The sequence below is a fragment of the Alligator sinensis genome, unplaced genomic scaffold (genome assembly GCF_000455745.1).
Source record: "Alligator sinensis unplaced genomic scaffold, ASM45574v1 scaffold60_1, whole genome shotgun sequence".
NCBI lineage: Eukaryota > Metazoa > Chordata > Crocodylia > Alligatoridae > Alligator > Alligator sinensis.
In genome coordinates, this window is record NW_005841858.1 from 1859576 (window position 1) to 1875156 (window position 15581).

Genomic DNA, 15581 nt, shown 5'->3' on the forward strand with positions numbered 1-15581 from the left:
CCACAATGCACTGTCTGTATCCCCCCAACCCCCATACATCATCTATGCTCATACCCCTCCTTCCTCACACAGCCATCCCCTTCCTCACACACTGTGGGGCTGGGGCCTGGGGGTAGGGGACTGTGGGTTGGGAGTGAGGGACACCAGCAGGGCCACAGGGCTGAGGGTTGGGAGTGAGGGGCACCAACAGGACTGGGGGACAGATGGGTGCTGTGGCTTGAGAGTGAGGGGCAGCAGTATGGCAGAGGCAGGGCACCAGCATATCAGAGCTACTCAGCACCACAAAGCAGTGTGTGTGTGGGGGGCGGGAAACACAGCTGCAGCTGAACCCATGCCCTGGTGAGCAAAGGGGATGGGGAGCTCTGATTTAGTAAGATAAAAAGCCAAATTCAAACACCAAAATATATATTTAGAATTATTTTATTATAATGACTGAGGCTCTGGTAGGCTTCCAAACTGCTTTAAAATTGTAAGTATATCAATAAAACATTGCATTCAACTCATACTTATTTATATAGTGGGATTTCATTCTAATCACAGAAAACAAGGATTTGGGGGGTTTTAATCAAAGAATTTTGGATTTTTTAATCAGAGAATTTTGGATTTTTAAACAGAGGAAACGAATCCCTGTTTATTACCATTATTAATAATAAATACTTATACTATGGTAGCAACTACCAGGTGCACTGGGCTAGGTGCTGTACGAACACAGAACAAAAAGATGCTCCCTGACCCCAAAGTGCTTAAAAGCCTTTTTGATGTAAACAGCAGTGACCCCACACACAAACAGAAACCTCTCTTGATTTCTATGATAAAGAGGAGTCAGAGCTCTTCCCCACACTGGAAGATGAGATGCACCAGTTCTGCAGAAGACAAGAGACCACCAGCACCACCCACAAGATGTCCTCACTAACACTAAGGGCTCCCGTTGCCTGGTGACACACCTCCTGTTCCGCATAACAGGAGGATAATGAGGGAAAGTTACTGATCATGGAGAATGCCTAGTTACTGGTCCCTGATCAATCATTCATGATCATGAACTGCTTGTTATAGTTGGGGGTATACTGTTAGTTGTGTTCAATTGTAAATCTTCTCTTACATCCTAACCATAAGGGTTGGCAGGACTGGGGCATTCAATTTAATGTACTAACCTGTAATGAAACAGTTTTTCCTTACTGAGTGTAACAGATTTCAATGCTGCAGGAAATACAGATAAAATATAACTTCTTGTGTCACTTAATGAACTAGTTTTCCATTTTGCTTCATATACCCAAAGCAAAATTATATCTTTGTATGAAACAGTCTTGTAGAATATACAGCTTAAAATGCATCACATTACATTGTGATCTAAAAGTAATGTTTTCTAAAAGTAATCAAAACCAATGTTTTTTAGAAGTGAAATGAATCAATTTAGCATTCAGTATCTCTATTCTTATATGCCTAAAAGATCAGTCTTTTTACATAGCGCATGAAGAATCACAGAAAACTTTGCTGACTATTTGACATCTTAGTGGTGCCCTGTGAATAGAGTAGAAAAAAAGAACTGGCAGGAACATCTGGTCTCTCTAAACCATTTCAGTGGGGAATTTGAATTACCTGTGAAGTGATTCCCAAGTCAGCCTGAATTTTTTTATTCCCAACAGCAGATGCAAATGATGAAGAAGAAAAACAGAAAGTTTGGTATAATAAGTTCTTGCAGAACAGTCAGTATAAAGCAGAACTATAGGGGGAAAGTTGGAGTGGGAGCATAGGTGTGGGTGCCTGTGCACACTGTAAAGAGAAAGCAAAACCCTTGCATCAGATTCAGACCTGAGATCAATGGAGTTACACCAGCTGATGTGAAATTTGAACTTGACACTTCCTATTTGTTTCTACTACAGACTATTTTCTTCTTTGTTTAAAATGTTAAACCAGTGAAGCATGGCTGCTTCTGGGCTGGAACATCTAGCAGGTGCAAATAATGCTATGGAAAGGGCTAACTGAATGAAGAGCAGGGGAAAAAAAATCAAACAAGTCCAAAAATCAAAGAGGGGGGAAAAGTAGTCAGGGCAATCAAAAGAAAAAAAAAAGAAAAGGAGATAGGAAAACTGATAAGGAATTAATCATTAAAGGTGTTTATACATGCAACAAAATTGGCCTTTAAAGCGACTTAATTGCCCTTTGGCACCGCTTTAATGGTGTTGCTACTTACACATTCAGTGGCGTATTACACTTTAATGGCACTGCTATCTAGCCATTCAGCGGCGTAGTTCATTCTAAATGACTTTGTTATATAGCAAGGTAAAACCCCTCTGAGGTATTTTAGTTTGCTATGTAACACAGTGCCACAGTGCATGGGGCACTGGAAGACACCATGCTCAGAGAAGCTCGGGCTTGGTGAGCTTCCAGCGCCCCATGCACCATCCCTGCTGCTTTCTCCCAGTGCCAGCACACCCAGCCATCCTCCTGCCACCTTGCCGCTCTGCCCCAGGGGCAAGCCAGCCATTCCTGGTCAGTCCCAGGCAGCAGGAAGGTGGCAGGGACGGTGCACGGGGTGCTGGAGCCTACTGGCCTCTCTCATGGCAGGGGGGAGAGCTGCCAGTGAGCCAAGCAGTCCCTGAGCTGCAGGGGACCCTGGTCCTTCCCTCCATGGTGGTGGTGCCCTGCAGGTGGCACCCACCCACTAGCACCCACCCTGGGCAGTTCACAGGGGTGCTGCCACTGCAGAGGGGAGCACCGGGCCCTGCACAGCTCAGGGGCTGTGTGACCCAGCGACAGCTCGTGCAGGCAGGCTCAGCTGAGGTGGAGCGGGGGGAAAAAAAAGCAGCGAGGAACCTTTTTTAATTTTCTCTCTCGGAGCCTGCCTGAGCTGTGCAGGGCCTGGTGCTTTGCTCCATGGCAACGGCAACTCCTGGAACCAGCCGGGTGGGCTGCTAAGTGGGCAGGTGCTGCCCAGAGGGCACTGCCACCATGGAGGGAGGCACTGGGCCCCACACAGCTCAGGCAGGCAGGCAGACTCCAAGAGAGAGAGAAAGAAAAAAAAATCAGGCTCCTTGATGATTTTTATTTTTTCCCCTCCGTCAAGCTTGCCTGCATGAGCTACTGCCATGTTGCAAAGGCCCAGTGCTTCCCTCTGTGGTGGGGGTACCCCTCAGGACCGCCCAGGCTGGGTCCTAGCAGGTGGGTGCCACCTGGGGGACACTGCCACTGCAGAAGGAAGAACCAGGGTCCCCTGTAGCTCAAGGACTGCTCAGCCTGCTGCCGACAGCTTACCCCCCCACCCCACCATGGGAGGGCAGGAAAAAAAAAAAAAAGAATTGGGCCCTCTCGTGCCTGTATGTGCAACAGGAGTTTAGTTCTCCCGCAACTGAAATGGTGGGGTTTTAAATTACACAATTAAAAACCCACCAATTAAAAACCCACCAGTTCAATTTAGGGAAAACTAAACCCCCATCATGTGTACAAGCACCCTAAAAGTAAAGTTGAGGTGTGGAGTTTAGTACATCTTGTGTCTTGTCTCTCTTACCTTTGGCCTGTAAATTGTCTACCTCACCAGAAAGCTTTTCATGGTTTGAGACAATCTTCCTTTACACTTGTCGGTCAGTCTAGCACACTTTCATTAATAACAACATTTTCCATCTTGAGTGTCTAAAGCTGGGGTGGGCAATTATTTGGGTTGACGGTCACATCCACAGCTGCCCATAGGCTGCCAGCAGCTTCCTAACTGAGGTACAGGTGCAGATGGGGTGAGACAGGGAATTATCTTTGAAAACTCATAGCGATCAGGAGAGGTCCCAGGTGACTGGAGAAGGGCAAACATAGTGCCCATATTTATGAAAGGGAAAAAGGAGGATCCAAGGAACTACAGACTAGTCAGCCTCACCTCAGTTCCTGGAAAAATCATGGAGCAGATCCTCAAGGAATCCATTTGTAAGCACTTGGAGGAGAAAAGGGTGATTAGTCAGCATGGATTCCCCAAGGGCAAGTCATGCTTAACCAACCTGATTGCCTTCTATGATGAAATGACTGGCTCTGCAGATGTGGGGAGACCAGTGGATGTGATATATCTTGATTTAAACACGGCTTCTGATACGGTCTCCCACAACATGCTCACAGGCAAGTTAAGGAAGTATGGGCTGGATGAATGGACTGTAAGGTGGATAGAAAACTGGCTGGAGCATCAGGCTCAGAGGTGATTAATCAATGACTCGATGTCTAGTTGGCAGCCAATATCAACTGGAGTGCCCCAGGGGTTGGTCCTGGAGCTGGTTTTGTTCAATGTATTCATCAACAACCTGGAAGGTGGCATAGAGTGCACCCTCAGTAAGTTTGCAAATGACACCAAACAGGGGGGAGTAGTAGATACTCTGGAGGGAAGGGCTAGGATTCAGAGTGACCTAGACAAATTGGCAACTGAGCCGAAAGAAATCTTGTGAGGTTCAACAAGGACAAGTGCAAAGTCCTGCACTTAGGATGGAAACACCCCATGCACCAGTACAGGTTTGAGGCTATCTGGCTGGGCAGCAGATCTGCAGAAAAGGAACTGCGGGTTACAGTGGACAATAAATGAATATGAGCCAACAATGTGTCCTTGTTCCAAAAAAGTCTAATGGCATAGTGCGCTGCATTGGTAGGTGTGTTGCCAACAGGTCAAAGGAAGTGATTATTCCCTCCTATTCAGCACTGGTGAGGCCACATCTGGAGTACTGTGTTCAGTTTTGGGCCCCACACTACAAAAAGGATGTGGATATATTAGAGTCCAGAGGAGAGCAATAAAAATGGGGGGCTGGGGCACATGACTTGCGAGGACAGGCTGAGGGAGCTCGGCTTATTTAATCCAGAGAAGAGAAGACTGAGAGGGGATTTAATAGCAGCCTTCAACTACCTGAAGGGGGGTTCAAAAGAGGTTGGAGCTAAACCATTTTCAGCAATGACAGATGACAGAACAAGGAACAACGGTCTCAAGTTGCAGCAAGGAAAGTTTAGGTTAGATATTAGGAAGAATTTTCTCCCTAGGAGGGTAGAAAAATCCTGGAACAGGTTACCCAGAGAGGTAGCGGAATCTCTATCCTTGGAAGTTTTTAAGACCTGGTTAGACAAAACTTTGGCTGGGACAATCTAGTTGAGGATGGTCCTGTTTGAGCAGGGGGTTGAACTAGATGACCTCCTGAGGTCCCTTCCAACCCTAATTTTCTATGATTCTCTAATTATACAGCTGCAGGCTATGACCAGCACAGAAGCCTAAACCTGCCTGCAGCTTTAGCATGCCCCCCACCCCTATTGTGGCTGGAGTCTATCTGCTCACAGGTTAGTGCACTCTGTTCCTCCCCCTGCCAAACCAGATCTGGCAGCTGTTGGCCATGTCCACAACAGCCGCCAAACACAGCCATCAGTTTGCAAGGCGGAGTTCCAGGTGCAAGGAAGGGGCAGGGCTTGCTACAGCTACAAGCTGCAACCAGCATGGAAGCATGAACAGCTGTGGAGGCAGCCAGCAGCTGCCAGGTCCAGACTTCAGGGGCAAAGAATGCTACAGCTGTGGGAGGGTTCATGCTTCTGCTTCCACACTGGTGGCAGCTCTGGTCCAGAGATAGAGTGCATGAGCACATGTGTGCAAGTGAGTGAGCACCTGGCATGTCAGGAGCAGCCCCAGCCACCCAGCATGACGTGACTGCCTGAGCTGCTGCCACCAGCCCATGGGCCAAATCCATTCACTTCACAAGTATGCACCTGCAGGCCAAATCCACTTAGTTGGTGGGCTGGATCCAGCCCATGGGCCATATTTTGCCCATCCCTGGTTTAAAGTAAGGCAGCTAAATCCATATTATGTATGGATTTTCCAACTCAGATGTATACACTTAGAGCTTCTAAAATGCAGACCATTTAGTCAGATGCCTGTATATGGTTATTGATACCTGACTTTAGGCATAAAAATTGAAAAACTTGATTCTATATATGCAATAATAATAGTGGAATTTGTATCATTGTTGGAATAAGTAGACTGGGCTATTTCATGGTTATACACTTACATAACAGAGTTTTAACTTGCAGTCATCTTCAATTTCATCAGCACTGTCCTCATCAGAGACTTCCCCTTCTTCAGCATCTGCTCCAAGATGATATGGTAGTTTCTTACCCTAAATAAATTGGCATACAAATAGTTGTAATAAATGTAAAAGTTTGTGGTTCTACTTCCTGGGACATTTGACTTGGTATAGACATTCAAAAAGTCTGAAGCAGAATCAATCTAAGTTATGCAGTTTTCTGTAAATGGCATAGTTTAGATTGGTAGCGAACAGAACAGACATTCACCCTTTGGTGGGTGGTGCAAATCTTAGATCAGGTTCCACCATTTTTAAAACAGTCTACATGTGCTGAACTTTTGTTCTGTTATGGGTAGAGACCAGCTTCCAGTCACTTATACCAGTAAAAGTGTAATGTCTGTCCCTGGCCAATCAGGCCAAATTCATGTTCATTTCTCATAGTCCCATGTAAAGCATAAAGAGGCAATATATGACGTTAAGCTGTGAATATTCCTCACGTAGAGTGGCTCATACAAACACTACTCAGGAGAACAGTTTATCCTGAAGATAGTAACTAGCACTAACCAATGGTAAATAGGAATAGTATTAGCAAAAATATCCATTTAATGGGGATATAATTTGGCAGTGCCAAGGAATTAACAGTATGCAATATTAAACCACAGTCTTTTTTTAAAGTTATTGCAAAATAAAGATGAAAAGAAGTTTTAAAAAGTATGAAAAGAGGTAACTGTAGCTGCTGTTCCTGTATTTTTATTCAGTATACTAGTTCAAGTCATTTTAGATTGCTTTTTTCTAAATTCTTCTTTAAGGTCTAATAGTATCACAAATGTTTTTAGAGAATGCTTGTGGCCTGCTGTATGACAAATATGGTCTTCAAACTTACAGCCACAGTTACAAATATTTCTTCCCTGACGCGCTTAAAGAATGAATCCATTTTACAGTGCTGGTAGAAGTTTTGCCCCGTCTCTGAACCCTGGCACAGACAGGAATTTAAAGAAGTAGTTATGGAGGTATCGACTCAAGTATGGTTAACAGTTTAAGCTACACATATTCTTCATTAAATTCTCTCACTATCACACCACCAGCAGGTGCTCTATTGCTGATGGCAATTTAAACACTGCATCAACCTGTGTTGCTAACAAAAACTGTGTCCAAACACAGCTGTAGGCTGTGTGAATCTAATTGGGACAGTCTCTTCATAATCATCATCTTTTGCAAGTCTTAAAGCCACTGAAGTCAATGGGACTTTTTCTATTGATTTCAATGAACTTGGATTAGGCTACTAGCCTAGATAATCTCTCTGTGCACTGGTAGCAGGTACCAAGAGGCAAGATTTCAAAAGTTCAGCTATAGGTATGAACAAATGTACACTTGAAGTAGGGTCAAACTTGGTCAGGGCTGTACAACAGCTGTACAACAGCTTTTACACTGTAACTGTTATATCTGCATGCATCTAGTCATATAAATCTTGCAAAACCAATCACACTTTAACTGCTTCATCCAGTTGACCATTTGGCTCACTTGTATCACTAGGAATCATGCACACAAAACAGTTACAGCACAACAGCTGCAGTGTGTTCCCCAGCAGCACATCCCTCTCCCTTTTTTTTTTATCTGTTCCACATGTCTGTTTTTCCATACCCTACTAGTGATTTTTGAAAAAGCCACCCATTACATTTAATGTTTCTGATGCCATCATCCAGTTACCAGTAGTAATTCTATCACTGGCAATGTGACTCCTAAACAATGCAAAGTGAAAGGCATGTGGGACAACATTTTACAGTAGTTATGTGCCCACTGTTCTGAATTACTGGGAAAGATTTCAGAGAGGCACTTTGCTTAACTACAGATTGTTTGTGACCACTAGCAGATTAGTAACCTCACCTCTTTTTCTTAAAGAGGTTTAAGAAACTAAAAAAACTAAATAAAATTATGTCATAATAATATAATAACAGGCTGCCTCTTTTCATATCAAGAAATAAAATGTATGGCCATATGGAATATGTAAAATTTCTGAATTCCTATGGAAGTCTGCTGAGCAGCACTATAAGCTAATCTACCTTTTGCCTGGTTTTGACAGATGTACACTAAACATTGCTGCCACTCTTTTAAATGAATAATGTAAATCATTTAGACAGCGATGGGTCATTACATTGCCTATAAGCATAAATATCATGAAATGAGAGCTAAAGATAGGCAGTACAGGCTCCATGCACATTTTTAGTTTCTGCTTCTTGTTCTGTTATCATGTAATAAAAAATATATGCCTAAGGGGATAACCTGAATTTCTTATCTATTCTCTCTAAATTCCACTGACCGGGGTGAAAATACTTGGCTTCATAGTTTAGATACTGAAATTTTAGAATGCTGTGTTTTTCCAGACTGGCAGCTATAAGAATATCCAGGATGCCATGATTGTATAAATATAGATAGATGTCTGAGGCATTCAAAGGGCACAGTTATAGAGAATCAAATCACTTGTGTTTTTAACCTCTAAAGCCCAGTGAGTTCTCTAGAACAGAACATCATAGCCACTTTCTGGCACTGAGGTTAACTACCTCAGTGACTAAGTTAAGAATGTCCCCAGGTAACTTAAGTTTTGACTAGCAAAATTCACTATCAACTGCAAGATTCAAAGAACTTCTTATACTAGAGTTTTTGAAACTTGTTGGACAAGCACAAGCCTCTAGGGCAGCCCTTTGGTCAAAATGTCATTGCACATGTAGTTCCCAGCTGCTTCATGCTCACCTCCAGCACAGCATTATTTATGATGCAATCAGAAATTGAGCTGAGACTCTGCTATAGCTCTGCAACAGAAGCAGTGGAAGTAAACACATAAGGCAACTGGACAACATGTGGCAGTCAGCACAAAGGAAGCAGGAAAGTCTACTGGAACTGTGCAGATACATATGAGTGCAGTCACCAATCTGAAATGGGGGTCACAAGCCCTGGATGCTGGCTAAGGAGGGATGCCAAATTGGAGGCAGGGGGGTGCATGAATGGTGACGGGGACCTGGAGTCTGTAGGTGCACCGAGCTGTGGCTGGAGTTCTATCAGTGGCCATGTGTAGACGAAATGAGAGGCATGTGTGCACAACACTTTAAAGCAGGCTACATGCTTTTGCTTTCGCTTTAATGGTGTTGGTGTTTGCATGCCTTGGTGGCATATTTCGCATTAATTCCAGCTGCTGTAGGAAATTTGGCAGCATAATGTGCCTTAAATGACTTGGGGCACAGCAAACTAAAACTCCTCCAAGGAGTTTTAGTTTGCTGCCCCTACAGCCGTAGAGCAAAGCACCGGGCTCCATGCAGCTCAGGGGCTCTGCAGGAAGCCCTGCAAGCAGCCTGGCAGCAGCCTGGGAAGGCAGGCTCTGCCCAAGAAAAGCGGTGAGCCTGATCTCCCCCACCCCTAGTCTGCCTGCCTGCCTGAGCTGTGTGGGGGCCCAGTGCTTCCCCCTGAGGCTGGGGTGCCTTCTAGGACCACCCAAGCTGGGTGCCTGCGTGCAGGTGCTGCCTGGGGGGGGCTGCTGCTGCTGCTGCCACGGAGTGAAGCACCAGCCCCCCCCTCCCCCCACAGCCCAGGGACTGTTCCACCTACCGGCAGCTCGCCCTCCCCTCCCTGCCAAAGAGGCAGGTAAATCAGCAGGGTGTGTGCATGACACAGAGGTTTAATCAGCTCTAAATTGAAGCAGTGTTTTTTAAAAACCCACTGCTTCAAGTTAAGGCCCCCGTTTTGTCTACACATGCCCAGTTGTTACTCCCCATCCCCCATAGGAGATGCTGCTACTGCTACTGCTACTGCTGCTGCTGCAGGGGGAGGATCCTGGAGAGCAGCTACTGGGTTAGCCTTGTCACAGCTGCCACGAAACTAAGGCTTCTACAGTCTCATTTAACATTCAATTCTGCAGCACTGTAAAGGGTTAGCTCTGTAGGTGTTGGGGTGTGAGGCTGACAGAGGAGTCTGAGTCTTGCCCCTGCTCCACATGACCAGCCCCCTGCTAGATATATGTCTGGGTGAGCCCAGGCTCTGCTTACACCACCCCTCTCCCTCCACCCATTCTCCTAGACTCACTCTCACACACACAAACACTCTTCCCAAGGTACCAAAACAGCTAGCTACACCTCTTTTACGTTTGAACAGTTAGCTGGTGGGGTAGGGATAGGTATTCTTCTAAAGTGGCATTTGTTGGCTATTTCTGATAGAAGGATACAGGGCTTGACAGACCATAAGTGTAATCCAAAATAGTAAGTGTTCTTGAATGTTCCTACATGATCACTCAAACCTTAACAATGCCTAGAGTGCATAAATAAAAGACCTAATGAGGAATAAAAATCAAGATGCTATTTACAGTCAAGAAATTAAATTTTAGTGATGTGATGATGTGTTCTTATCTTAACTACTGATTGCATTATCTTATCCAGGCTTACTCTATTTGTCAGTGCCACACAGAGACAAGCTATACAGTTCACTAAGAGATGTAGCCAGAGAGATCAATAGGGTGTTGAACTGAGGCGGCATAATGGATACTACTCTGCCAGTCAGTGGTCTGATTTGCCTCTCACATGCGCCTTTGTAGTGGTATAATTCAATTGATTTGAGTGGAATTACTCTTAAACTATACCGGTATAAGTGAGAGGAGAATCTGACTCAGCATTCAAATTCAAGGACAATAAGAAGTCCTTTTTCAGATATGTGGGGAGCCAGAGGAAAAGCAGGGGCAACATTGGACCCCTGCTGAACCAAAGTTAAGCAGCCAGCAGGTGCTTGATTAAGGCAGCCATTTTAATTCTCTGGCTGCCTATATAAAGAGCTCAGTTCCCTGCTGGCTGGGAAGGCAGCAACTTAGTCAGGCTGCAAGGCTCCATAACATCCTGGAGGTAAGGGAGGAGCTGTAGGGGATGGTCAGGAGGCTCCTGGTCCTGGGCATGACCTAAAACTGCACCCTGCCAGGAGTGGGTGGCCAGGTGGGGCTCTCAGTGGCAAGGGAGCCCCCAGGAAATATCAGGCCAGTTATTACCCCGGTGAAAGGCAGGTAGGAGCACCTTAACCCTAGCCCTCACCTTTGGGTGGGTTAAGTAACACCAGAGGCAGTTGGGGGCCAGACATGGCTATGGCCACCTGAGCCCTGTGTGGTGCAAGACCCCGAGAGACCCCAAGGAGGGAGAGTGGGGGCCAGGCATGGCTGCAGCCACCTGAGCCCTGTGGGGACCGAAGCCCCATGGCCTCAAGTGAGACGGCAGTCTGGAGCCCCGAGTGAAGGGGGCAGAGACGAGTAGCCCCAAGCGAGGGGGCAGTGGGGAGCCATGAGTGAAAGGGGTGGAGATCTAGAGCCCCAAGTGAAGGGGCGGTGTGGAGACCCTGAGTGAGGGCAGTAGGCCCAGGTAGGTCTTTGGACACCTGAGGCTGAAGTTTAGGCCCAAGGCCAAGTAAAGGGGGCTCAGCCCAAGAGAGAGAGGCTGAATCCTGACCCCGGTAAGTCCTCCACTGCTAGGAGGCTGAGTGTGGGTCAAAAGTAAGATCTTAAGTAGCACCACAACCTGTTGCTCCAGTGGGGGGAGTGAGAGTCCCCTGTGAGACCCTGGAGCACCAGTTGTAGTGTGAGGTACCCTAGCTCGCACTAGGGTGCGATGCGGCGGCTAGTAAAGCGACCAAAACGCTGGCTTGCATCCATAGATGCTTCTCAAGCAAATCCCGGGACGTCATTCTCCCCCTGTACTCGGCCTTAGTGAGGCCGCAGCTGGAGTACTGTGTCCAGTTTTGGGCTCCACAATTCAAAAAGGATGTGGAGAAGCTTGAGAGAGTCCAGAGAAGAGCCATGCGCATGATCAGAGGGCAGGGAAACAGACCCTACGATGACAGGCTGAGAGCCCTGGGGCTCTTTAGCCTGAAAAAGCGCAGGCTCAGGGGTGATCTGATGGCCACCTACAAGTTTATCAGGGGTGACCACCAGCATCTGGGGGAACGTTTGTTCACCAGAGTGCCCCAAGGGATGACGAGGTCGAATGGTCACAAACTACTTCAAGATCGTTTCAGGCTGGACATAAGGAAGAACTTCTTTACTGTCCGAGCCCCCAAGGTCTGGAACAGCCTGCCACCGGAGGTGGTTCAAGCGCCTTCGTTGAACACCTTCAAGATGAAACTGGATGCTTATCTTGCTGGGATCCTATGACCCCAGCTGACTTCCTGCCCTTTGGGCGGGGGGCTGGACTCGATGATCTTCCGAGGTCCCTTCCAGCCCTGATGTCTATGAAATCTATGAAAAAAATCACTTGGCTAATTAAGTCATATTTTAAATCCTTCAATGAAAATGATAAGCAAAGTAAAACTGATGGGCATAGAGGTGTAGAATAGGCTTATTACTTCCAAACAGGCTGTTGACTTAAATAAGGGTTTGTATTTTCTCAAGTGATTAGCTGACTTCAATTGAATATTTTTGTTGCTGTAATTTTTTTTTTAGTGATACAATATCAGAAAACAATCTGCAGTGATGATGAGTCATCAATGTGGTGAAATGATCAACAAGGCTAACCGCACTTTATCATGCATTAGCAGACGCATGATGAACAGGTGCAGGGAGGTGATACTTCCCCTCTATATGGCATTGGTCAGGCCACAGTTGGAGTACTGCGTCCAGTTCAAGACACAACACTTCAAGAGGGATGTGGACTACCTTGAGAGGGTTCAGAGAAGGGCCACTTGTATGGTCAGATGTCTATGAGGGGAGACGGAGGGACCTGGATCTCTTCAGCCTTTGCAAGAGAAGGCTGAGAGGTGATCTTGTGCCTATAAATTCATCAGAGGAGGGCATCAGGGAATAAGAGATGCTCTATTTAGTAGGGCACACCCTGAGGTAACTAGGAACAATGGCCACAAATTGACGGAGAGCAGATTTAGGTTAGACACTAGAAATAACTTATTCACAGTAAGGGTTGCCAGAATCTGGAATTGGCTTCCAAGGGAGGTGGTGCTCTCCCCTATCTTGGGAGTCTTCAAGAAGAGACTGGAAAAGCACCTGGCTGGGGTAGTCTGATCACCGGGGCTCTTTGGGGGTCAGACTCAATGACCTACTGAGGTCCCTTCCAACCCCAACATCTGTGAATCTATGAATTTGTTGTTTTTGAATACTGTCTCAGCTTTTCAGCCTAGGCAGCTAATTCTGCAATCAGTAATTAGATTTTATCACTCATTGTTGGAAAAAGCCAGGCTAGAAAGAAAATTTAAACATGTTTCCCATGATGTATTGTAAGTAACATATGTTTAACAAGAATGCACTGCCGAAGAACTAGAATCTCTCTGCTTCTAACTCTTTGCTATGAAGTGGCAGCTTTTAGCAGTTTTGTTGTTGCTTCAAGATAGATTTGTTGAGTTTTGTTTTATATTGAAACTCTATACCATTCCTTTTCATGTTTTGAGAGGCTGACTTTATTCTGTATGTTCAGAAGGATCATCAACTAAGATGGTCTGATTTACCTTTCACTTACACCTTTGCAGTTGTGTAATTCAATTGATTTGAGTGGAATTACTCTGAAACTATACTGATATAAGTGAGAGGAGAATTTGACTTAGTATTTGATATCACATTTGGCACACTCTGAAAGGAACAGCCCACTGCTGCATAGGCAGCACCATACTACTTTTCCTTTGGGAGCAAGCACTGTCTTAGCAAATCTCTACCTTGTGCCATATAAATATAACCCAAGAGAATTCTGTGAAATTCAGATGCACTCTTTGGGCTAGGGACAGACATTACACATAAACCAGCTTAAGTGATCAGAAACTAGTTTAAACCTGTAACAGAACAGACATTCAGTGCACATAAACTAGTTTCAAAATGGCCAAAATGAGTCTGAGATAAACCTGGCTGAATGTAGTAGTATCAGACTTAACTGATTTGGCTCAAACCAGTTTATGCAATGTCTGTCCCAGAACCCTTCCTGGTTTAACTTAAACCAGAGTCCTCCAGCAAGCCGGCATATACTCTGAGCTGGGTCTCTGCTTCAGCCCAGCCAGGCTGGCCCCACCCCTGTGCTCCCCAGTCAGAGCAGGGACAGGCAGGGGCCAGGGTCTGGCCAGAGAGAGATTTAATTCCCCCCTCCCTGTCCCACCAGCAGAGACCTAAGCCGGAACTGCCGGGCACTCTCCCCTCGCTGCTGCAGTGGCAGTCCGGTGTGACCCCTGACGGAGAGGGGACAGGGCAGGGGGTTATTCTCACCTCTACCCCCACTGCCCCCGGAGGACCACAGTCGGGTCTGTCCCCTGCCACCACCATGCTCACTTCGTGCTCGGGGCAAGCGGCAGAATATGCCCCCTGATGCCCCCTCTGCCGGACACTGGAGGGAGGGGAAATAAGCCCTGTCCTTGCCCCCCCACAAGGGGCCCTGATGGCCAGTGTCTGATCATACCCCTACCCCACTGCTGGGGGCAGCAGCCCCTGTCATAGTGTTAGGGAGCATGAGCACCTTCCTGGCAGGGAGCGCAGCGGACTGTGTGCAGCAGCACTGGGGCCCCGAGGAGGCTAGAGCCCTGCAAGCCCTGCACCCCCCACCCCCCAGCACTGTGGCCCATAGCAGCTTTCCCTGCCCTGCAGCAATGGCCCCCCACCAGGAAGGGACTCATGCTCCAGGAAACCATGACAGGGGCTGCTGCCCCTGTCATGGTCACTCCCTCCTCACTGCTCCAGCAGCCGGGTGGGGCTGGGGCCAGAAGTTGCTGGCAGGGCCCCTTGGGGGAAGCTGGGAGCAGGGTTATTCCCCCCTCTGCCCCTGGGGCACCACAGTGGGTTCTACACACCATGGCCACTGCTCGCTCTGTGTCCAGGGCAAGTGGTGGAATAAGCCCCCTCCACTGGACACCATAGGGATGTGCCCACGTTGCCTCAGTCCAGAGGCAATGTCTGCACTATTACAAATTAGTTCAACCTAGGCAGGTTAGACTAACCTACAAAGATTAAATCAGTTCAGGCTCTGACTTTTTGAATGTCTGTCCCCTGCCCTTGAAGTCAAGTTTCTACAACATCTGGGGTGTTTGGATTGGGTTTTCTGTCCTGGATCCATCTCAATCCTTTCCATTAAAATATGTTCATAGTAAAATGAAACAGGGTTTGTCATATCCTATTAGTATACAAATAAATCACCCCACATGTTAACAGATAATTTAGCATCCTCACCATGGTCCAGCAAAATAGAAAGAGGCTGTCTGATAAGACAGTCATCCCTTTCAAAGAATTGCATAGCATTTCTTCCCTACTGTTTTCATTTTCTTTGAGGAAATCCCTTTTAGGTGTCTGTTCATAGAGAGGAGCTCATATTTTCCAGCTAGCATACAACAGTAGCCAAGATGGTGTAGATATCACTTTTCCTTTGTTATTCTACAGCTCTGTTCCTACATACCATGGAACCACACTTACCTAACCATAGTCTTTGAATCATGAATAATTGGCCATATTTGACAAACTGTTGCTCATAGCAGCACAAAAGTGGGAAGAGAAGGGGAAAGTGCTTTTCTATTCAAACATTTAAACTGATTTCTCAGTCTTTTTGTTTTACACCCAAAGGATGTGCT

General features: G+C 46.4%; 1 protein-coding gene across 1 annotated transcript in view; it reads right to left on the minus strand.

Moving 5' to 3' along the window:
* Positions 1-15581, minus strand: part of PLCH1 (phospholipase C eta 1) — a 218754-nt gene that overhangs the window by 52762 nt on the left and 150411 nt on the right. The window contains exon 11 of the mRNA XM_025214840.1: positions 6006-6113. Coding sequence (XP_025070625.1) covers positions 6006-6113 — 108 coding nt within the window. The remainder of the gene's footprint in view (positions 1-6005; positions 6114-15581) is intronic.